The sequence below is a fragment of the Desmodus rotundus genome, chromosome 1, assembly GCF_022682495.2.
Source record: "Desmodus rotundus isolate HL8 chromosome 1, HLdesRot8A.1, whole genome shotgun sequence".
NCBI classification, from domain to species: domain Eukaryota; kingdom Metazoa; phylum Chordata; class Mammalia; order Chiroptera; family Phyllostomidae; genus Desmodus; species Desmodus rotundus.
The window spans coordinates 178,125,454-178,149,803 of record NC_071387.1 but is presented as its reverse complement, the minus strand read 5'-3'; the positions used below and the strand labels follow the sequence as shown (position 1 = coordinate 178,149,803).

Sequence of the window (24,350 nt, the reverse complement as noted above, 5' to 3'; positions counted from 1 at the left end):
GAATGACCCATGGACATTGTGTGGGGATTGTCTGTGGGAGCCAGGGGTGGGCTGGGTGGAGAAGGGCAAAGGGGGAAAATTGGGACAACTGTAATAGAATAACAACAAAATTGTTTTTAAAAAAAGAAAGATGATTCTAAAATACTGAGTTCATCGGTTACTTTGCTGCTCAGATAAACGAGAGATTAGTCTGTTCCTTGCCAGCACGGCAGGGTCACGGTGCTTAGGAAGATGATTCGTGAGGCTCAGTGTCCTGTGTGCACAGTGGGGTCATGGTGCCCAGGACAGAGCCATCACTGATAGCCTGTGTTCGTTACCCTGAGCTCACCTCAGACCCCGCAGTGCTAGAGTCAGAAGGACCAGGCTCCCTCCTCACCAGGGCTCTGTCCAGCTCACACTGATTTCTGGGCCAGGGTCCAGGCCAGGTGCTGCTGTCCAGTCACCCCCATGGCTCTGTGGCTTCCCTGCACCAGCAGCAGCCCTCCACCCCGGCTCAGGAGTTCACACGTCTTGATCTGCGCTCTCACCCCCTTTGAAAGTCAGCCGTTTGGCCAGAATGCTGCTAGGGCTGGGCACTGATTTTTGAAGACTGAAAAGTAGCATGGATTTTTAAGGAAAAGATAAGGTGTAAGCTCTTCAGCAGCAAACACCCTCAAAGTTATTCAAAAGACTTAGCCGTAGTAAAAATGTAGGAGAAATAAGTGATAGGACTGACTTGGATGCAGCATGGTGTTTCCCTGTGGTGGCTAATCATCACCTCCCTGATGAGGGCAGTGTGACCTTGGGTCTGTTCTTTCCCTTTTGGGCAGCTGAAATCTGAACTCATTCAGCAGCCACATGGGCTGTTTGTGCCTGAGGAAGCTGCCACAGAGCTCTCCTGCAGTCCACGTTCCTATGCAGTCAGAGTTCCTTCACTCTGTCCGCGAAGTCCCCCGACTCCAAACTGCAGTGATGCTCCTCGTAATTCCCGAACTCTCCATCTAAGCCCTGGCCTTGTCTGCATGTGGGGCCCCGGTGTCCCTATGAATATGGAGGGTCAACGTCCTCTGAAGCCACTGGCCCGTGAGAACACATCTTCGCATGTCTAGGTGCCGTGTCCCTTGGGCAAGCCAGTAGCACATGCTGTGTCTCCAACAGCTTTCTGGGAGCTTCTCTCAAAACCAGCATCTCAGAAGTGCCTTTGCTGACCACTGTCCTGGCACGGGGGAGAGGCTCTGCAGCTGGCCTCTGGCCCCACCGTGGCCATCATAGATCTGCTGGCCCAGCCCCAAGGCTGGGGTCCCAGCTTAGCCTCACCTCATGGACATCAGAGTGCTTGACACACACCATGAGGGTGCCTGTGCTTGAGCTAATGAGAGGTGGGCACGCACGCTGCCCCTGGGTGGCTGAACTACCACCCACAGCAGCCCCTCCATGGGCGCCTGGTTGGGGCGGGTGCAGGTGTACAGCATCCAGCCATCCATACTGCCCTCATCCCCTCCCGAGTGTCTGATGCTGTTGGCTGCATGCCCACAGATGGCCCCAGCACCTCATGCAGCCCCACCAACACGGGGGACAGCCAGGTAAGTACGGTGGATCCTCCCCTCTATCAGAGTCCTGCCTGCAGACAGCACCTGTCCACGTTTCCAGGTGAGGAAAGGATGCCAACTTCAGCTGTGTGCCCCGGAAACACACCCAGAGCAGCAAGCTCCCTCAGAGGGTCCTTAGGTCAGTCCCATCACCCCTTTCCAGGAGGCATTTCTCACAGAGTGGCCTAGTGGCTCCTCAGGTGTGAATTAGTTGGGACCACTTGGCTCATCCTTAGGTAGAGTGGGGTCCAGGAGAGCCATTTGCAATTTTAGAAGCATGGGTGGGGGTGAGAGACTGATGCAACTGACCTTGGGAAGAGGCCCCTGGTGCTTGGTGAGGCCTGGACCCCCAGGACTGTTGTCAGCATCCCCATATCCACATGAGCCTTCAGGCTTCTGTGCATATCTGTGCACAGCAGGGCCACATGTGAGGGCAGAGACAGGGCTGCTGGTGTTGCAGGTTCCCACCATGGATGCCAAAAGAAGTGACGAGCTCTCAGCCCTGATGCCCAGACACCCCGCAAAGGCTGGCACTCCATGAGGTCAGTGTCCCAGAGCACACAGGTCACAGAAGACTGAAGGTCATCCTGACGAGTTGCACTGTGGCCGGAGGACCTGCACCTGTCTCACCGAAAGTCTCCTTTCATGAGGCCTGTGGCCAGATAGCCAAGGGGGAGCCGTGGCATCCATACCTCCTCATCCCTCTTGGGTGTGTCCTGCAAACCCGTGGTCTACTCCCCTACCTACACCACAGTTCACTGTGTCGATTGCAGGTGCAGTGGTGTCCAGGCTTCGCACAAAGCCAAGGTAATTTCCCAGGGATTTCAACAAGAAGCCACAGAGTTAACATCTCAACCACTCTTAACTAAGATCTGTAAATCCTGCTGCCGCCCTGTGCCCTGGCGGTATGGTGGGCAGGTGAGTGCTGGCTCCCGGGCTGCCAGGTGAGCAGGACGGAGCAGCCCTGCCGCACCACTGTGGGACGAAAGCCTGCTGCCAGGGCAAGGGGGGTCCGATCCCCAGATTCCAAAAGCAGTGAGAGGCCACCTGTGGACAAGACCACATGCAGGGCAGATAGAGTTTGCTGGAAGCCAGAGTCTTGTCCAGAGGTGAGTCTCTGGGGTTTCAGGGCTCATCATCTCGAGTCCCTGCAAGGCTGCCTCCATCGGGAATACATGCAAAATGTCGGCGCACACAAAGCTGCCACGTGCACATGTGTGGAACTGGTGTGTAGATCCTTAGAGCTGAGACCCACCCAAGACAGTATGAGCAGAGCCCTTCCCAGCTGCCTGTCACAAAGCCTTGGGAGCTGAGAAGCAAAGACAGCTGGATGTCCCACCATTCAGTAGGCCAAGGCCCTAGTGGCCTCCTGGACTCATGCACTTCTGTCTCAAGTCTCAGTTAAATCGCTACCTCCAAAGTTGCCAAAACATTCCTTTTTCAGGCTTACTTAACAGAAATCGGTGTTTTATCCACAACAAAATTTCAATTGTTAGCAGTGATTCTTATCTTCTGAACTTTTCTGTTGGAGAAATCGCAGAGAGGCAGACAGATGGTGAGCGACGGTGGGCAGGGAAGGGCATGTTCCAGCTTAGGGACAGCCATGCCTCTGCAGAGCCTCACAGATTCCTCTGTTCCGTGGCCGGCCCCACCTGGAACAGTGACCCCTGCCGCTCTGTGGCTGGCTCCACCTTCAGAAATAGCACTGCCCAGCACTGCTGGTGCTACTGCCTGTCACTGCTCATAATTTTAACACATGTATGACCTCAGTTACTCCACTTCTTAGATTCCCTGTGCTATACTTGCCAACATCCCACACCACCCTGGCACAGCCCTGGCCCTTCAGGGGTACTGAGCAATGAACTGATGCGGCTCCTGCCACGAGCAGTCTGCAGCTCTTCTCAGAATCAACAAGGAACCCCATTTTACACTGTGAAGCAGGGACGCACCTGCCTGGAAAATGCTAATATTTATAAGAACCTTTTAGATGTGCACTAAGTAGATACCAGGAGCCAACATAGCTCACTAAAAATTAATGGGCAAAACAAACTTCATTTCCTTTATTTTGGGAGGTGGGGGAGGGCAGGTGATAGTTAGATGTGCTTTATTACCATGTGGTCATTGACCACAGTTCTTGGGCAACATGGTGCACTGGGGTTGACCTGCATGGACATGCAGGGTGAACTTCAGGGAAGGGAGGAGCTGTCACACTCACTGGCTGCGCTGCTTGATCCAGGCTGGCTTTCCTTGGGGGTATCATCCGGGAGGGCAGAGATGAAAGGTGGAGTTCTGGGCACCACGTAAAGGGAAGGGCACAGGACACTGGGCTGTTAACAGGAGATTTGTAGGACTTGACACCCAAACGTCCCTGATTGAGCAACTTCCTGGGGCAGAACTAGGAGCACGGGTCGTTAGGCACGGTTCGCATTGAACCTGGATGGGAGCCACGCCCATGTGTGCCCATTTTGCCTGCCAAGCAGGGGAACAGCAACATGGCGGGGGAGAGGACACCTGTGCATCTGTGGCAGGGTGTGCCTGGCCCAGGAGGTCTAAACTTCATGCCGGTGCTTGGCTGGGGGTTTGCAGCACCGAGGCCAAAGGAGGAAGATATGGAAGAAGTAGAACCAGTGTTGAAAAGCTAAAATGTATTTAATTTAAAGGACCATCTTCTATTCTGAAATTTTGCTCTTTCTACATCTTGGTGTTAAAAGGAGCTTTCTTTCATGAAATAAGCACGTCTTAATCCATTCAGGCTGCTTCAACAAATACTGCAGACTGGGTGGCTTATAAACAGCAGAAATTTATTTCTCACAGTTCTGGAGGCTGGATGTCCAAGATCAGAGTGCCTGCAGATGCAGCATGCGCTGAGAGCCCTTTTCTGATTCCTGGACAGCACCTTCCTGCTGTGTCCTCATATGGCAGCCTTGACAGGGAGCTCTCTGGGGCTCCACCCTGGTGACCTACTCACCTCCTTATTGCTTCACCTCCTAACACCATCACCTTGCGGGTTAGATTTCAACACACGAATTTGGGGGGGAACACAAACATCCAGACCATAGCAGAGGGCAAAATGAAAAGGGAACAACCCAAGCCAACTCCCATGCCATTCTTTCAAAAAATGTCCTAGGAGTGTGGAGTGCATCAGCCAGTTCCAACCCCAGCTCTGGCAATCTCACAGCGACACCAGCGTGTTTTCATTTTCCAGAACGTATTCCCAGGGAGCCCCTCAGCCCAGAAGAAGCACTGCTTGGTGCCGCTGGAAATGCCCTCTTTATTGCCGCTGCCTTCTGAACAAATGAGAGCAAGCGCCCAGAGAGTCCTAAGGACTGAGTGAACACTGCCAGGTCCAGCATGCCCATGCCCCAGGGAAGAGGCCCCAGGCAGTACAGCTGGTGGAACCTGGCCCAGCCTGAACCCTTGACCATGAAGCTAATGCCCACACAGCTTCCTGCCTGCCCCATTTATATGCCACATACAGGAGAACCAAGCTAAGAGGCACCATCCAGTTATCAACACCCCCACCTCCCTTGGAGGGAGGAGGCAGGCCTGGGCTGCTCCCTGGGTACCTGCCCTTAACCTTTGGTAACGAGAAGCACAGGTTTATCTAATATTACCATCCAACGTGATCATGACGCACCCAGAAAATTCCTTAAAATGTATTTCCTGCCTTCACAGGTGTGGGGTTAAACCTCCCTTTCCAGAAAGCAGGAACTCTAACTCCAGTACTGGTTTGATTTCAGGGTGAACCTGGGCCCTTCCTAGGGTAAGCTGCAGTGTTTTCAAATACACTCAGAACTTTTCACTTATCAACTGGCAGGAAGAATGTCATTCCAAAAACAGAGAGGACTTCCCCGGAACCGTGGAACAGGGTGTTGGGGGCAAGCAGTGGGGGAGTAGCGTCTCAGCCATCTGCTGTGGCCATCTACACGGGTCCAGTTCACACTAACGCCCATCTAATGTTCACTTTCTCCTGCTTGGCAAACGTGTGCAGGTCTGGTTTACCCAAGACCCCTCCCTCTGGTGCTCCCCAACAACCCTCTGGCTGGCAGTTCTCTGCTTCTGGATGCAACACCTTCCAAATCCACCTGAGCAGGACCCTTGCAGCCTCTGGAGCACCTGCAGTCTGGGTGCCCCTGCCCCTCTCTAGTCCATAGGGAGCCTGGTTTTCCCATGAGCCTCCCTGTAGGCCAGTGGTCACCACCCTGCAAATGGGAGGCCTCTAATTCTGGCCCTCTTTGCTGTGCAAGCGATCGATCCTAAAGCAAATCGTGCCCTCTCCCCCAAGCCTCCAGCCTGGGATATTAACGACTCACAGTCGGGACCCCCACCCAGCCTGGCCTAAGGAGGCTGGGAGGGACCGGTTCTCTCGGCCCACCTGGCATCACTCCCACCCGGCCATCTCAGCCTGCGCCTTTTAGGTCTGGGTCCAGTGAGGGGGCACAACTCTGGTACTGGCGACCCCTGGCCCCATCCCGCCACGCCTACCTGCTTGTCCCGCGCGCGGTGCTCCACGCCGCTGCGCCGCTCCGCCTCCACCATGCCTTTGCGGCCACTTGAGTACGAAGACACCACGAAGCTGTCCCCTGCGGCCCGGCGAGAGGAAGCGCGGGAACCGGGCACCAAAGAGGGAAGGAGACTCGAGGTGAGCCCCGCGGGCGCTGCGCCTTAAAGGTGCCCGGCCGCCAGGCGTGCCCACCGCATCTCCGTGAGGCCTGGGGCGCAGGGCTCCAGCTGGGGAGCCCGAGCCGGGGCCGGGACCGGGGGCAGGGGTGGGATGGGGTGGGGGCCTACGTGCTCTCGGAGACCCCTCCGCAACGTCCCCCCACCCGATGGCACTAGGGCAGAACGCACGTCTGGCTCTGGGCTCGGGGTCCCGGCCGGGTCGCAGCCCCATCCGGCCCGCTCACCTTCAGGGCTCTCTCTCCGCTTGAAGGCTGCAGCGGCTGCGGCACGCCAGAGGGAGGGCGCGGGAGAGGGAAGGGTCAGTAAGTGGCCGGCGCCCGCCCCGCCCGCCCGCCAGCCCCGGGCCCGCATCTCACCGTGCTTGGACTGAAATTTCCCCATCCTGCCCCAGCCCCCGGCTGCAGCCCGCGATCCGGGCGCGCGCTCAGGTGCGGGTCTGGGGTCCGGTGCCTGGGCTGGGCGTGCGCGGGGGCCACTTGGACTGGGCCCCTGGCCTCCGCGCCAAGTCAGAGGAGTGGGGTTCCGGCGGCCGGTGCAGCGGGGACTCTGGGGTTGGGGGGGGGGGCGGGCGGGCGCGGAGACAGCAGCTACAGAAACGGCCCGGCTCCCTCTGAGCGCGCACGCCCGCGCTCGGGCTTTAACGTCGGCCCCCGCAGCGCCCCCCGCGGCCACCGACCGCAGCGCACCGCCCCCCGGACCTCGACCCCTACCCACATCCAGGCCCCAAGTCGCCTGGTCTGGGCCTGGCCCTGCTGGGGCGTGTGCCAGTTCCGGAACTTCGCGGGGAAGGTGCCCGTCAGCGACGAGGATCCGGGCCGCCTATGAGAGTGGTCAGGGACTGCAGTGGCCCCTTCAGTTATGTGCTGACCTTTTTGGGGAAAGCCTCTGACTAGGCCATTCTAGGTCATGGGGTCCCCAATTCTGGAGGAGCAGAGAGTCCCTCCTTTCACAGGAGAGGACCCTGGGGTACCACCCAGGACTTTAGAAACACAAGCTGCATCCTTGTGGCTGATGATGTTGTGGGTGGGGTAGTAAGCTTGGGAGGGAGGATTCAGAGGACAGGAGGCCCATGGGGGAAGGACCTTGGAGAAGGAGATGAAGAGGAGGCTGTTTCTGCACAGGACCAACTCCTAGCCTTGGCCTGGCTGGTATGAACCAGCTGACTTCTTTCCAGAGATCCAACTCCAGCCTCTTTCTGTTCCACAGTAATCCAGGGCAGGAAACAACTAGCATTGGGCTGTGGGCTGGAAACACCCTAACTGCCCACCCCAACTTTGGCCTTGGCTGGGGCAGGGTCTTTCCTGGACGCCTGGGCAATGGGGGAGCATGCAGCCACCTCTTGGAGCCCTGGGCCTGGCCCCCTGTGCTCAACCCCCTCTACATAAGGGACAGGCTGCCAGCATACCTTTCCCTCCCTCAACACCCTCTCTGTTCCTTCCCCTTCATCCTTCACCATGTGGGGACCCCTTGCCCTCTTCTGTATGTTTCTTTGGAGAAACCATCCTTTCTCACTTCCTCCCTGGGCCCCAGCTTGCCACTTCTGCTGAACTTTTCCCCTTGCCTCCCCTGAACTTCCCTTGCCCACCAAGCACCTGTATCTCCCACAGTAGTTTCAACTCAGCAGGTGCTGTAACTGTGTGGTCACTCCCACATCTCCAGTTATGGATGACCCCACTGTGGCCTGGTGCCAGTTCCAAACCCTGGAAGTGGATGGCCATGGCAAGGTTTCTTATCTGCCCAGGTGCCCACCTTCTTTTCCATGATGGAGCTGGGACTCCCCAGCTCACCAATGCAGCTAGCCACCTCTTCTGGGACCCTCCCTGCCCCTTGCCCCTGGGATAACAGGCATCAAAGAGTTGATGTCCAGCCAATCCCAGTGGACGATTCCCATGTTTCGTCTCGTCTAATTCTCAGGCCATCAAGGGGCAGAGGCTGTCATCACCCACTTTACAGTGGCCCAAAGTGCCATGTGATTCCCCCAGGCACACAGCTTGTCAATGACAAAACCAGAGTCCCGTCCCTGACTCCGTGGTGACCGTCAGCCTGGAACCAAGCTGCACACAGAGGTGTGAATACGGGGCATGTGAACTGTACAGTGGGCACACTCACCTGCGAGCCATTCCCACCAGCCCTCCTGCAGGACCCCAGCTGGAGGTCTGGCCAGAGTGGGCTACTTCATGCGAGCAGACATCCTGGCACCAGGGGACAGGGACCTCTGCTGGGCCTGCACTTGGCCCAGGCTCTTGCCCTGAAGATGGGTACCTTCCAGCTCCAGGACCCAGGTCCAGGAGCCCTCTCTCTGGGCAACCCTCCCAGACTCTCCTAGCCCCTTTCTCTGCCTCCCACAAACTTACATGCACCTTTCACCCTCAGTTTAGAACATAATGGTTTGTCATCTTCAGTGGTTTCATGTGTCCTGTTAATGTGTTTTTAACAATAGTAATAATACTATTGTGGGTTATACAAAGTAACACCTTAGAGACTGAAGCCCTTCCAAATGCCTTGTGTCTCTATCCATCCCCCTATACCACCTTGAGGATGGGCGTGCAACCTGTGTGCAGATACAGTCCTGTATGGAGCCGTGTGGAAGAATGCAGAGGGAAGGATAGGTGTGCTGGCAGTCTGTCCCTTGTGAAGAGGGAGTTGAGCACAGGTGGCCAGGCCCAGGGCTCCAAGAGGTGGCTGACACACTCCCCTGTTGCTCAGGTGTCCATCGAGGATGCTCACAGATGCTGGGAAGCCCGCCACTGCACACTGTCTCGGGGGAGGTTGGCTGGGATACCCAGCCAGGTGTGCTGGCAGGCACCATTGAGTCTCATTCCTGAGGCTCTGGTCTTTGTTAAATGTAAACAGCTCAAGGATGGTGTGTGAGTGGTCCTGGAAGCAATCCCCACTCCGTCATGCCCCCCAGGCTGGCCAGTGTCTGGGGTCACATCTACCTTGTCACACAGATCTAGGAGCAACAGAAAGTTCTCATGTGTTCCACGTTGGCCTGGATTACCTGGAAAAGATTTTAAATTTATTCTTTACCAGCTTTATAGGTATGTAAATCACATACTCTCTAACTTACCCACTTAAAGTTTACAATTCAAGGGTTTTCAGTGCCTTTGTAGATTTGCGCAACCATCCCCAGTCAATTTTAGAACACTTTCAGTGCCTCACCCCTAATGTTCCTGTCAAGCCCAGCCCCAGGGAGCCAGTCTCTGTTCCCTGTCTCTATGGATTTCCCTGCTCTGGACATTTTGTGTGAATGGAATCATGTGACGGGTGGCCTTCTGTGTCTGGCTTCTTTCACTGAGCGTAGTATTTCCAAGGCTCCTCCAGGATGCACACGTGTCAGAACGCCATTCCTTCTCATGGCTGCATAAAACCCAGTGTATGGGCCCACCACGCTTTGTTTATCCGTCCATCTGCTGATGGACATCTGGGTTACTTCCACTTAATGGCTCCTGTGAACAGAGCTGCACAAGCCTTGCGTGGACAAGCTTCGTGTGGACACAGTTCCATTTCTTTCGGGTGTGACCTGGGGAGGAGACTTGCTGGGTCACATGGTAGCTCCCTGTTTAACTATGTGAGAAACCACCTGTCCGTGGGCCCAGGTGTTTTCCGCAGTGGCAGCCTTACTTCTCAGTCCCACCACCATGTGGCAGGGCCTATTACCCTACACCTTCTCGCACACTTGTTACTATCTGACTTTTTCAATTTTGGCCATCCTGGTGGGTGGGAGTCGGTGTCTCACTTGTTTGACTTGCATTTCCCTAATGGCTAACAATATCAGGTATCTTTTTATGTGTTTACTGGCCATTTGTTAAGATGTAAAGTTCTTTATGTATTATGGCTACAAGTTCCTCGTCATACGTGTATATGTAATTTTCCCATTTCATGGGTTGTCTTTTCACTTTCTTGATGGTGCCCTTTGAAGCAGAGAAGTTTTCAGTTTTGAAGTTCAATATTTCTGTTTTATCTCTTGTTGTTCCTACTTTAGGTGGCGTACCTCTGAATTCTTTCAGTCTTAATTTTTGACTTTCTGTCCCCGTGGCTGCAGCCAGGAGGCAGGGCACAGCCAGTCATTCCAGGAACTCCCAGAGTACTAGGAATTTCTTGACTACAAGAAACTGAACTCACTTGCTCCGCCCCCCAAAAGGTCATGTAATAGAGCCATAGGTGGGCGGAGGTGAGACTAACCTGGGGCAACCCATCCATCAGGACACTCTGAAGACCTCTTAACCAGATGACTGTGGACTTCGTCCTCAGATGTAGATATGACAATGCAGCTCTCAGGAGCCCCACTCACACCCAGGAACAAGAAGAAGCAAGGGCGGCCCACCAACTTTTGTGGCGAGGGTACCATGGAAGGGCCTGTGTGCAGGGCAGGAAGGTGGGGCAGAGGCAGCCATCCTGGTCAATGCCCATCCCTCTGCCTGGGGGGATGATGGACTGATGCAGACAATTCCTGGTAAGGCCCGAAGGCAGCTAACAGGGCCAGGCCAGCCCACAAGCTTTACCTATTGCTTCTGTGTCCTGGTCACTCTCTGTCTCGTGGTGCCATCACCTCAGCCAGTGACCTCCATCTGCTCCTTAGAAAGTCATCCAGGACTCCAAGGGGTGTGTTCCTTGTTCCCACAGCTGCTCCACCCACCTGAGGCCCAGACCCCTCCTGAGCCTCATGCTGACTTTTGGGAAAGAGCACCAGCTTTGTTCCTCATCTGGGCACCCCAATCAGGTGTCTATGAAAAGCCTGTCCTCGTGTCCTGACGCATGGAAATCGCAGATTCCTCACATACGTGTCCTTCAGAGGTGGTCTTCAATGGTGGGGGGGCACCACATAATGATCAGACTTCAGGGGTCCCAGGAGGGCTCATCTAGCTTGGACACCAGGCTGCTCCATGGGGCAAGGGTGTGGCTCTGTCCCTGCTTACTGAGTGCACAGCGCTGTCCACCTGCCCGGTAAGATACCAGTCCCTGCTCTGCCCAGCTCCCTGGACCCTGTCTGAGAGTAGCTTGCAGTGGCCATCTTGGTGCCTCGAGGAGCACGAGAGGCCTCCAGACCTCCCTCAGCTCAGGCCTGCAGGCCTGGTTGCTTAGGCTTTTCTCACCGTGTGCCTCCCAGAAGCGTGAGGAGTCGGCCCCACCACGAGGTACATGCCGTGGTGATGCCCATGTTCCTCTGTGCAGCCCATGGGGGTCTGTGAGCTTCGTCCTCACGGGGTCATGGGGTATCCCGTGTCCTGCCAACCTCCTGGGCAGCAGCAACAGGCTTCCCCACATCTCTAGCTCCACGGGAGCTGGGAAGGTGAAAGGAGCTTGAGGGTGTGGCCCTCACTGTGGACCCCCAAATCTCAGTTTTGGGGTGCACTCACTGCTTGAGCTCAGGAAGCAGAGGTTGGAGTGCTGGCTGGGAAAATTACATGTGCACTTGCCCATGAGCAAGGCCTCCCCTCGGAAGGCATCCATCTGGCTGTCCTGCTTCCGGGCCCAGAACAGGGGTCTGCAGGGCCTTGGGGGACCTGTGGGCCCCATGCATGTTGGCTTTCAGAGGCACCGTTCTTCATAAAAATACTAAAAACTGTATCTTAGAACTGTGCCTCCCCTTGTCATCTGCCCAGTTCGATGGTGTCAGGTTTGCAATGGTGCCATGACAATGGTGCCCTGACAATGGTGCCGTGACAATGTGTACGCTACACGGTGTGTCTGCTTTCCCAGAGTCTCTGCACCAGCGCTGTTTGCAGGCACCCTGCTTTCATGATGCCGAGCAGCACATCCTTGCTGAGGTCTGTTTGTGGGCCAGTTCTCTACCCCCTTTGCCTGTGGGGTGGGCTTGCAGGGACTTTGCCTCTGGACACACTGCTCTGCCCTCCCCTGAGCTTGGGCCCCTGAGCATCCTCATCCCCTAGGGGTGGCCAATGTGGTAAGGGACATTTGCAGCATTCTGTCCACTGAAGCCCAGAGGAGAGGGATAACGGGAAACACGGGATGCACCAGGAGCTGGGACCAGCTCTGGCACACAGCAGCTGTGGCTCAAGCCTAGCCCAGGGCCTCTGGCTGCCCTGCACCCTCCAGTCCCAGGCAGCTCGCAGGAAGGCAGAGCAGGGCAGGGGCCTCGCCTGTGTCCTGCATTCTCCCTTCTGCATCATGGAGCCGCCAGGACAGTTTTGCCTGACAGTTGATAAAATCAGTTCTCAGTACTTTCAAAGAGAAGGGCTATGCTGTAGCCATATCTTCAGTCATTAATCTGCATTGTTGCAGGTTTTCAAAGCCTTCTTATTACCACTTCAATGCTTCCAAAAACCCGGAGGTGGACGTGGGCAGGGCGGGGCACCTTGTCTCTGAGAGGAGGAAATGCTTCTTGAAGTCTGGACAGCCCAGTCTCCCCGGGCCTGAAGAACATGCCCAAGAGGTGAACCTCCTGATGCCCATATCTGTGCCCGCAGCTGCACTGGCTGTACCATGTGTACCAGTCTCCCTGGTGTGGCCTTAGGTTGGGATGGTCTGGGAACCCTTAGTCTAAACAGGGATGTGGCTATGGGGATCCTCCCCTAGGGGCTTGAGTGTTCCTGCAGTCAGCTGGTGCTTCCAGTAGGGAGGGGAAACACTGGGCCAGGCATTTGGAGGTGAATGTGCATCGGGACACCTTTGCACTCATGAAGCCTTTGCAAATGAAGCGCAGGTGTGTTCTTCATTAAATCAGGACAAAATGCATCAAATGGGGGTCCTCACCTGAAAGGGGCTACTGGCCCACTACATGTCACCACAAGGCATCCAGAGCAGGGGCTCGTCCTATTTCTGTGGGTATTACAGTCACCATCTGCTCCCTTTTAAGGAGAAGCAAATGATGCTGTTCTTTGTGGTTTGCGCTGCTCACAGCCTGCACTGTGGACCAGGGCTGTCCTCTCTGAAACTGCAACCACACACTGGAAACACTGTTTTGTCGGGTGCAACCAGGGGCCCTTCGCGTCCCAGGTGGTCATTCAAAGTCCTGTGCGTGGCCTAGGGAACGCATCCTCCATCCACACAATAACCATCTTCTGCTTATTGAGATGCAGGGTGCTACCTGTGAGATGCACCCTGATGGAGATGTGCGTGGGTCCACACCGGTGGACCAACCCCAGATCAGCCCATTGACCCCCAGTAACCTCAGCCCCTTGTCCCTCCAGCCACATCTCCCTTCTGGTCAGTAATAGGAGAGGGGCTGGGAGAGGGGGCTAGCAAGACCTCCACGGCTCCATCTCTAAGTGAAGCAAGTCCAAAGGAGCTCAAATGGGTTTGAGACTATCACCACCTCTATTGGGTTGCTTCTTGCATAAGATTTTTAGGAAAAAACCACAAATTTAGTCATCTGGGATGACGGGTGGGGACCGATTGCATGGGTGAACTCTGCCCACTCAGTGCTCCTCCCACCAGTGGTTCCGGCAGGAACGGAGGGGCTGCGCTGGGATGCGGGCGAGGACCCTGTGCAAGTCCAGCTGTTAACAACAGCCACTCGGCCGTCTGGTGTCTGATGTCATTTCCTTCTTCTGTAAACAAGGTCCGTGACCCCAGTCCTCTTGCTGTGGGTGTCCAGGCACAAGACAAGGGGTGCCCTGGCTATCTGTCCTGGTGCCCTTCTGGGCAGGGGAAGGGGTGACTGTGAGGGGATGACCCCAAGTGGCCACGGCTGTGGGAGGCAGGGGCTCAGACAGGGACATGACTCAGCCCATCTTCAGCACCTAAAACACCAGACCCCCCAACTAGCCCTTCAGTAACTTACAATTCACTGAGGGTGTCATGTTGTCCTGGAGGACAGGGGCCCTGTCTTATTCAGGGCACACAGTAGGTGTTTAATAACTGTGCTGCTCTGTCAAACTGAACTGCTCTCTTTTCTCTCCTAGGCTTTTCAAGTACCCTGTGTTTCCCAAGTTGGGGACACTGCCTGAGTGCCTCCCTTGGTCACTGTGGGTCACCTGGCTGACGCCCCCAGGTAAGGGCAAATGATTCTGAAGCTCCTGGGCCCTGGGCAGTCCCTCCGGCCTCCGAGCTCCCAGGGCGCCTCCTCCCTGTATGCCAACACTTGGCATTAAACATTTATTTCCTGGCAGAAGTCATCTCTTTAATTTGAATGCTTGTAGCTCTCAAGAGCATCATTAAAGCTCCCCCTGAACGAACTCCAGTTGCCCACTTTCAGCCTTTGCTGGGCATCGCCAGGCGCCTCAGGACGCATTCTCCTTGGCCACCAGAGCTGACAGACCAGAGTCTGTCTGCTCCCAGTCACCGTTCTGGCCTTGACAAGGAATCAGACACTCGGCATGTTTTGTGGGAATGAGACGTGGACCAAAGAGCCCTGCTTCTCAAGGGTGAAAACAGAACGAAGCACAGCATGCCTGCCCCAGCTGCGGTCCTTCATCTTCATGGCCCGCTCCCCTGGTTCTCTTCCCCAGACTCAACACAGCTACGTTTCTCCTGAGGGGGCTCGTGCGGGAGGAGCCTCCATTAAGGGCTCCCCACAAGGACTGTCCTGAGCCCATAGGTTTTATCTCTCTGCTCCCCTAGAAAGGGGGTTGAGTCTTTACATGCTGAACCCTGAGGGCCCACAGCCATGGGCCTGCTTATTCTACCCCTCTCAGATGTGGGAAATGGGGTGACAAGAGGAGATCCAGGAGAGCCAGCAGAGAGAGGAGGAGTGCATACAGCAGGCCTTGTGACCAGGCCCCCTGCTGGGTACTACCTGGCTCCGCCCCAACCATCTCCTGTGGGACAGAGCTGGGAAGCAGCTGAACTGGTCTCCTGACCTGCAGGGCCAACCTTCAGGGTCAGGCCCCTGCTGTTGGCCCCCTTGCTGGGGAAGATACCCACATCTGGGAGGCTGAGAAATGCTGTCAGGGACAGAGAAAAGGGGAGCTGGACCAGGTCACTGAGGTTGCAGTGTGCAGTGGGCGGGCACCTGGGGGAACTGAGCACTGTGGGGAATCCCCGATGGCCTTTTCGGAGAGAGGGCAAGATCTGGGTTTCTCTCTGGTCGCCAGATGGCCTGATGTGTGAGAGCTCTGCCAACCAGAAGCGCTCTCTCCAAGGCCCTAAGGGACCTGACACCTTCCCCTGTCATGGGGCCTGGGGGAAAGACTGAGGTCCCCCACCAGGTGTGTGAGGTACGGAAGGCCACCTGGGATCTAGAAGCCTCTGCCCAGAGAGGCGAGGGGTGGCTGAGCTGGGTCTCTGTTGACTGCAGGGGAGGCAGGCCTGGCCAGGGAAGGGACACAGGGCAGTGATTCTGCTCTGGTGAGAAACCCTAATTGCCCAGTGCATGGGGTGGAGGTTGGGTGGGGGGTACTGCTGGGTGGCCCAGGGGGTCCAGGGGTGTGGTCAGCACTGCTCCTGAAGGTTCCAGATGCTTGGCAGCCAAGGACAGTCTCTTGGCTCCTAGGGTTCATCTTGTGGGGAGCAGGGACCTCAGGCAGGGAGTCCAGCCTTCCCAAGTTTCACTGTAAGTGTCTTATCAATATGACGTTAGGTGGGGAAATGCCTGCCAGCCCCAGTACAGCACCAGCCAGGGCAGGGGCTCCCTGCTGCCACCAGGACGTCTGTCCTGAGGCCAATGTGCACCTGCTCCCTCCTCAGCCTGGTGGGGGCAGGGGCTGGGTTACCAGAGGAGAGTGGGTGGTGGGAGGCTGCACACCCTTTCACTGAGGTCTTCCCTGTCTTGGCTGCCAGCAAGGCCCCTGGCTGGCTTCCCAGGACTCTGAGTCATGGGTCTGTGAGGGCCCCCACACATTTGTGTTTCTCAGCTGCTTGGGTGCCCCTATGCAGAGCTGGTGCTGAGACCCTGTTTAGTTGTGTGACAATGTGGGTCCCTCCATATTTTCATCCTCATAATGAGTATAATTATGGTGGCTATCAGCCAAAAGATGGACTGAAGATAAAGCAAGATAATCGTCAGCAAGAGGGATGAAAGAAGCCAGAAGCTGCCTCATTCCAGCTTATCCAGCCTCCGAGAGCACCCGGCTTTGCACATCGCCCACACCTGTGTGAGGGTGCTGGCTCAGGCTCTCACAGTGGCAGCGGGGGTGGGGGCCCCGGGGGGTGGCCAGAGAGGGGAGGGGCACTGCTCAAGTCTCCTGCCAGGGCTGTCCAAGCCTCTCGACGAGTGTCCCAAGAGAAGGTGGGGGACTCTTCTAGCCCAGCCCCCAGTTAGGCAAGGCCCCTCCTGCTGTGCTCAGCCCTTTGAGGCCTTCAGAACTGCCCTCTACCTTTCAGGTTTGGGGGTGGGGCTGGGTCACGTTGGTTCACAAAAAGTCCCTCAGGGAGCCCTCCATGTGAGAGGTGCACAGGCAGGTCATTGTCATTCCCTTGGACAGAGCCATAGGAACCTTCTCCGAAAGAAGGGCAGCCTTCTTCGTGAACTCTCGTTAGCCTTACGGAAAGAACCATCCTCTGGCGCTGTTTTTCTTGTGTTTACCACAGACGGAGGAAAATTTCATTATGGGCTCTCACTGGCTGGGGCCCAGTTTCTGGGAACCACTGATCAAGCGCCTCCCTAGAAGAATTCGCAAATAAAGGAGAAAAGAGACTGAAATATGACCGCAGGGCTGGCGCTAGAGGGGCCATTCCTCTGTGGCCAGAGCAGCCTGACAGCACAGCCAGGGTGATTGTCCCTTCTTCCTGCTGACAGCAGGGAACAAAAATGGCACTCAGGTCAAAGTCCATATGAGCCGCCGAGCCCCCAGCTTTCCCTCAGGGAATGGGCTCTGTTGCTTCTAGGGACCTGGAGCTCCTGGGGCCAGCAGAGCCCTGGGTAGGGGCCAGCCTGTCATGAGGCCAGCCAGGCCCCCCAGGAGTGAGGCCTTCTCAGCCCAGCCGCCCGTTAGAATCAACCTGGCACTTAGCCTTCCCAGAGCCTGGGGTCCCTCCAAAAGGGCCTGATGTCCCTCTTTTTAAAAGACCTCCTGATCCTGCTGGGCAGCCAGAAGAACACCTTAGACCTGCTGGCAGCTCCTGGGGTCACGGCAGTGTGATGCGGGAGCCGCCCCAGGAATGATGTAGACTGAGTTTGATTCTGTTCATAATGTTAGTTGATGTGGGATGACGGGAATGGTGACATTTGTTCAGTTCTGATTTACAGAGCCCTGTTAGTGGCCTCTCAGACATCCAGTGTCCTCAGCTCAAGTCTGGTCATACCGATGACCACTGACAGTCAGCTCTCGAGGACTGCGTGCGGCCCCCTGAGGTGTTTTGTTGGTCATGGCATAAGCTAGCATCTGTCGTAAGGACTCACGTCTCGGACTCACCCTGGATGAGACTGTGAAGTAGGAGGAAGGGGCTTCTGGCCTCAGTGACCACTCGTCTCAGTGGGCTCGTTTATTCTGGGTGGAATGTTTGAGATGAGAATGCGGTAAGTTAGTCATGCTGAGGAGTTCCACACTGAGAAACATGTGCTTATCTTTTGGGTCAGGGCACCAGCCATGGGAAAATTTCCTACAGACACGCGCGTGTGTGTGTGTGTGCACTTGTGTGGGAGTTGTGTTCCCACTGCAGCCCTGCTTGCAAATAGATGAAATCACTGGAGACACCCTCAACACCCACCAATGGGAACATGAATTAAATGATCACATCCATGGGACGGAATACTACACAGCCTTTAAAAAGGGTCAAGCTGTGAGCAGACTCAAGTGGAAGCATGTCCAGGACTGGTTGTAGGTGAAAACCAGCCATTCTCAGACCACACTTTCGCTATGATTCCATGTGCACAAAAACAGTCCTGTCTGCAGACGCATGGGAAATGTCCGCATGATATGCACATTAAATTGGTAACAGAAGTGGCTTCTACGAGAAAGAGGATGGGAGACCTTTGTTTCAGTTCTGAACTTTTGTTTTTACAATAAACACATGTTTTTTAATAGATGGGGGAAATTTTAAAAATTACAAGTGTAAGGAGAGACAGATGTCAGAGAGTGTACCACGCAAACCCAGGAATGTTCTCAGGAACATACGTGGAGTCAATTCTGAGCAAGGATCCTTCTGCAGCCCTCACTCCAAGGACTGGTTAACCAGTTAACTGGTTAATTGATTAACTAGTCCTCACACAGTCCGCTCTGGTTCTAAGGTAACTGATTAACTTCTGCAGCTCCAAGCCAGCAGGCTCCACGGGGACGTCTGAGGAAAGTGGAAATTAGAGAAAGAGAGCTTTAAGGACTAGGATGCTTCTAGGCAAGTTTTATTTTCTTTAGAGACTCATCCATGGGAACCGACTAGTTTGAAGAGCTTGGGTTGGTACTGTTTTATCATTTGTTTTGCTCTAAAGACATAAGAGCCCGAAATCTGTGTTGAACACTGACCAAAATGCCTCGGTACAAGAGGGGTTGTGGTAGAAAACAAGGAGCACGTTTGTCCAGGTGGGTGGGTTTCAGGCTGCGCCAGTCGGTAGTCCGGCACCCGAGGAAGCTGCTGCTTGTCTAACTGTCGGGGGCTGGAACCCAGATCCCCGGTGCTGCCTCCCAGCGATGAGTGTGGAGTCGGGGAGAGGGGCCCGCTGGGGGCAGAGTTACACATCAGCCAGCAGCACAAAGTCATGTGCTTTTCCAGGAAAGGCTTGCTGTGAAGAGTGTTAGGTCTCCTTTCAATAAGAAGAGGAGAAACAGAGCTTCTCTCTGTCTCTGAAGACAGGAGTGGTTCAGACACAAGACAAACTGACGGAGAGGAATGTATATTATTCTCTTGTTTCTTTGCCCCAACCTTCCCTGAGGTAAATGACTGCTTAGAGACAGCAGGTAAAGGGTGGAGTCACCCCCAGAAGCCTGGCCCACAGGACCAGGTCCCCCAGGTCCCACACACCACACGGCCCCTGCTTTGCTTTGAAGGGATGTTGTATATGGAGCAGGGGAGTGCGCTTCAGTTGCCCACAGCTCCTGCCAGCCTCCAGAGAAAAGGCAGCTTTCTTCTCTGGAAAACTGGCAGAACAAAGAAGGAAGTCAGCTTGCAAAACAGCAGCGGAAAAACATCATTCTTATCTTCCTGGGGTGGTCCCTTCGGAGGAGCTGTGAATGGCTCCTTTTGGCTTGGAAGACACAGGGGAGCCCCGGGGGCCCCATCTGCCCAGCAGGCGCCTGGTGGGCTTCTCTTTAATGTTCCCATGTCCTCCCACCTGTGGGAAGAGCTGCTAGATGCCTTACCACACAAGTCTCCTCTCCAGACTGGAAAAGACACACATCTTTTTTTTTTTAACTTTTAAAAAAGATTTTATTTATTTTCAAAGAGAGGGAAAGGGAGGGATAAAGAGAGGGAGAGAGACATCAATGTGCAGGAGAAACATCAACCAGGCCTGTGCCCTGACAGGGAATGGAAGCAGCGACCCTTTGGTTCGCAGGCCGGCACTCAATCCACTGAGCCACTCCAACCAGGGCAAGGAAGAGGCACACATCTTATTCAGCCATCATAGAAGAGGGGCTTCTCTTTACAATGTGGCCAGACACTTCCAACCATCCCAAGATGTCCCAGGAGAACGACACTAACTGTGTTCACCCACTTCTGCGGCACATGGTGCAGCCCGGCCAGCCCAGCCACTGGGAGTGGAGGCTGAATAAGGCACATGGGCTGAACCCAGTGGGTGCAGGTGAAGGGGACAGCTGGGAGAGGAGGAAGAGCCAGGCAGGATTGGTTGGTGAAGGTTTCCAGGAGCTGGGTCTGCTGGGGCGGGCGGGGAGTTCCCTGTACTCCCTGGCTGGATCAAAGAGGGAAGGGCAAGGGGTGGCATCATTTGGAAATTGCTGATCAGCATCCCTGCAAACTTTTGATGAAGATCTGAAAACCATGGAAGACAGAGGAGGAAGAGAGGTGACACTTCATCTTGGGGGCACAGAGTAAGGTGTCCCTGGGTTGACCAAGAGTGGACCCCAGAGTCTTCAGGGCATAGGGACCCTGATTTTAACAGGAAGAGAGCTGTGGCGGTGTGCGGTGGGTGGGTGGGGGTCTGCAGCTCCTCCCGACTTCAGGGCCGCAGTGTGGATGGGCCCCGGGGCATTTGTATACACCATACATAGTTTCTGCAGAGTGTTCCATTTCCCCAAGAAGGCAGCCAGCACTCCTCAGTTATGAGAGAAGGGGGTATCTCCAGTGAGGCTCTTCACTGGGTTGTTGTGTCCAAAATACAGCTAAGTTGCTGAAGAAAACACCCAGCCTACAACACCCCTCCCCCCCAGGCTGTCCTGCAGGGTCTTCCTGGGGAGCTCCCCAGCTGGGTTTTCAACTAGAGGGACTATGTCCTCTTCCTCCACATCAGCCACTCCCCAGGACACTGGCCCCTCCTCATTGCCCCTTCCCCTGCCCAGTCCACTCCTTCCTCTTGTGCTGTGACAGTCCTAGCACACCCCTCCATTGTACATGCCAGGTATCCAGAATCATTCACCTCTGTGCCCTGCGCCTTCAAACCCCTGCCTCATGGGGACTCTCCCTGGCCTCCCAGGCTGCATGGTCCCCAACCTGGCGGACAAGGGTCATCTCAGGTCCTAGCACTGGCTCTTTCCTCTGTCCTCTTGCTCCTCTCTCCCCCCAGGTAACATGGCCCCTTGCCCACCATCACTCTGCACTTGTCCACCCTGCTTTTCAAGCTTCCTTCCCATCAGGAGCCTGTTGTCCATCCCCCACCCCCAGGCTCCAGGAGACCAGCAGGGTTGGCCTGCCCTGGGGATCTAGAAGCAGTTTGTCCAGGAGGGGATGTCAGGGGTGGTTCTGCACATGCCACACACATACACATGTACCCGAATATGCATGCACACCTGGCACACACACAGGCACACACGGGCTCTCACATACACACACATGTGCACAGTATTGCTCCCTGCTGGCCTGGCACACCCAGAGTACATGTGTGTACTCTGCCCGGCCTGGAGGCAGCAGAGACCACTCAGGACACCAGAGTCAGGAGGGCCTGGGACCAGAGAGAGGAATGTTCAGAGAGAGACAGAGAAACAGAGACAGAGAGAGATAGAGAGACAGAAGGAGACAGAGAGAAAGGGAGACAGAGGATAGAGACAGAGAGAGACAGAGAGAAACAGACACAGAGAGACGGAAACAGAGCGAAAGAGAGAGAGAGAGGGAGAAGTCAGTGTCTGCTGCCCCCACCGCTGGCTTGTGCGATGGGCCCTCTTGCTGGTGAAATGCTTTTTCCAACACAGGTTCAGGTGAGGCTCTGGGGCACCTGGGCTGTGTGGCACCCAGCAGAGTAGGCAGTTACCTGTGGCCCTGCAAGCCCAGGTCAACTGCTGTCATCCCATTTGAAAACCAGCAGTTGATTAAATGTTCCCTGAGAAAGTTTTCACTTTGTGTTTTTATTTCCCAATCACTTTAACCTGAGGGAAGAAACCAGAGTCAGGGCTCTCCGGTGGGGCGGTGGGGCGCCTGCCAGAACCCTCCCCCTCACCCCAGCTGCGCTGGCCGCACCCAGACACACCTGTGGTTTCCCAGGAATGGATGTGCAGTCACCTGGGAGCAGGACCAGCAAACATTGTGCACTTGTGTATCCTTTGAACGGAGGGAGCCCATGTCCAAGAGTACACGCAGCTCCTAACTGCGGAGTTTGATGGAACTATATACATAAATACAACTATATACATAGGGTGGGGTGAAAGTAGGTTTACAGTTATTCATATGAAAATAATACAATAATTAACAAATAGCAATACAAGAATAAACTGTCTCACGTACTCTACAACTGTAAATCTAGTTTTTCCCTACCCTGTAGACATGTATTCATCTTTCCAAGTCAGGACAGACAGAGGTGCCTGCACCCCAGAGGCCCCTCCCAGTCAGCGCCTGACTCAGACATCCCACTGTCCCCATTCCTGTCACCTGGACCAGTGCCCACTGTTCCTCAGCTTCCAGAGAGCTGCACTGGCCACTGGCTGGCCTCCTTCTACCCTCGCAGCTCAGGGGGCTGTCTCCTGTGATGCAACATTCTCCATCCTGCGGCTGACTGGCCTGCAGGTGATTCCATTCCGCGCTGTGGTTGACACAGCCTTGGGGACATGTGTGCCGGCCCGTTGGCCTCTCACACATGTACTCTGGGTGTCAGCCTTGGGCAGACATGGGCCCAGGGATTGGCTTGCCCAGCTTTGGTAGATGTGCCCAGCAAGTTACCGCATCCTTGACGTCCCTGTGTTTGACCCTGTCTTCTCCCCAGCCCCCGCCCGGTCCTTGGCCCTGGGTCCCCCCACTGCCTCTGTCCTTGGCCCTCAGTCCTTGGCCCCTGTTCTTGGCTCTCCCCCGACTCCCGGCCTCCTCAGCCCTGCGCACACCAGCTGTCCAGCATCTGCAGCATTGGCTTGTTGTGGTTTTAGTTTGTGTTTCCCTGATTATTAGTGTTATTGAGCACCTTCCCACAGGCTTAACGGTCACTTAGAAGTCCTCCCTTGGGATGTGCCAGGTCAACCCTGATCACTTTTAAATCTCCTTGGTCCAGGCTCTGGATGTCTCCTGTCAGTTCTAACATCTCCCCAGCCTGGGCTGGGCTCCTCCCTCCACTGGAGCTTTCAGATGAACAGGCGTTCTTAATTGTAATAAAGTCCCATTTATCCCGGTTTTTCTTTTAGGATCAGTGCTTTCTCTGTCTGAGAAATCTGCCCCCGGGTCATGAGCATATTTTCCTGTTTCCTTTCAGAACTTTTATGTTGTCCACATTCCCATAAGGTCTATGATCCATTTTAAGTGTATTTCTGAGTTTGATGTGAACTATGGGTCACGGCTCGTTCCTCCCTCCCATGCAGATATTCAGTTCAGCTGCTGAAAGGACCACGCTGCCCCACTCACTTGCAGTGGTGCCTCCTTCACGAGCAGCTGTTCTGTCTCACTGTCTCGCCTTCCCTGCACTGATGCCACGTTCTCTGGGAGCAAAGACCAGCACCGCTTCCTCTGCTCCAGCCCCTGCCGACCATGAGCAAAGGTGCTGGGGTCCTGAACAGGCTGCCCTGCGGGTCCACCTCACCCCGTGCGGGACATCAGCTGCAGGGTGGCGCCCCAACAAGCTCTGCACTGGGCTCCTCTGAGGGCCCCTCATGAGCCTTGGGGATGTCCACAGTGCCTGTGGAAAGAAGAATGCATTGTTTTCCAGGAAAGCATTTAACGAGACTCACCAGCCAAGACAGTATAAGAGACATAAATAAGGCACAATCGGATCCTTTATTCTACAACGTTCCCGGCTCCACTGTTTTTACAGACTACGCTCTGGCATGCTTTTCCTGCCCGCTCCCCCTCTGCCTCACGCCTCTTCGGCTCTCACGGTGAGCAGCCTGGTATTTCCCTTTGACCATAGTGTTTATTAAATATCGATTGCAGTAATAAGAAACGATTTGTACCAAAGTCAAAAGGAAAAGAAAACATATCAAGTAAACCAGAACGTTTTTGCCTTGCTCCTGTTTTAAAAGGCAGTGCCCATGAAAACAAGGCAGACATTTGATGTGTGGGCCATGGAACCATGGTTCCTCAGCGAATGCCTTTCGGGGGGCGGGGGAGAGTGGAACGAGGACTCAAAACTGCTTTTGTCATACTTGTCATGGTGAGGCGTGCCTTGGCGGTGCTTTGACAAATGCATGAAAATAAGAAAAGCAAGTGCCTGAAAGAAAATTGGGGCCTGAGGGGTGGGTGGGGACGGGGGGGGGGGGGGTGGGAAGCCACAGGACTCCATGAGGAGCCATCCCCTCCCCCACTCCCCGCAACACCCCAATGGGTGGGCCAGACAGGGCGGGTCCTGGGCCATCTGGGCCAATGGATTTGTTAGCTGAACCTGTATTGTTGTCAGGAGGGTGAGGGGTGACCATCGGCAGAGCCAGGCCGACCATTGGATGGACCTCATTCCTGGCCGAGAAGTGATGGTCTTGCTGAAATCATGTATCAGTTAATAGTTGTTTGCAGATTCCTTTATATTTTATTGAAAAATTTTTAAAATATTTGTTTTCCTTCATAACATTTCTTTTTTTTAAAGATTTTATTTATTTATCTTTAGAGTGAGGGGAAGGGAAGCAAAGAGAGAGGGAGAGAAATATCAATGGGTGGTTGCCTCTCACACACCCCCTACTGGGGGCCTGGCCTGCAACCCAGGCATGTGCCCTGACTGGGAGTCGAACTGGCGACCCTTTGGTT

At 55.0% G+C, this 24,350-nt stretch overlaps 1 protein-coding gene and 1 long non-coding RNA gene across 4 annotated transcripts in view; one reads left to right on the top strand and one right to left on the bottom strand.

Moving 5' to 3' along the window:
• Positions 1 to 6,817, bottom strand: part of NKD2 (NKD inhibitor of WNT signaling pathway 2) — a 28,850-nt gene extending 22,033 nt beyond the window's left edge. For 2 of the 3 annotated variants that reach the window (XM_053913578.2, XM_045186383.3), the window contains exons 1-3: positions 6,608 to 6,817; positions 6,476 to 6,511; positions 6,054 to 6,151 (exon numbers count right to left, since the gene is read on the bottom strand). In XM_053913578.2, coding sequence (XP_053769553.1) covers positions 6,054 to 6,151; positions 6,476 to 6,511; positions 6,608 to 6,632 — 159 coding nt within the window. In that variant the 5' untranslated portion in view covers positions 6,633 to 6,817. The remainder of the gene's footprint in view (positions 1 to 6,053; positions 6,152 to 6,475; positions 6,512 to 6,607) is intronic. The other variant, XM_053913584.2, reaches the window with a different exon arrangement.
• LOC123478504 (uncharacterized) lies at positions 6,121 to 23,902 on the top strand. Its single transcript, XR_006653713.3, has 3 exons — positions 6,121 to 6,210; positions 14,120 to 14,208; positions 22,979 to 23,902. It is a non-coding gene; the product is annotated as an uncharacterized lncRNA (long non-coding RNA).
• Positions 23,903 to 24,350: the final 448 nt, after the last annotated feature.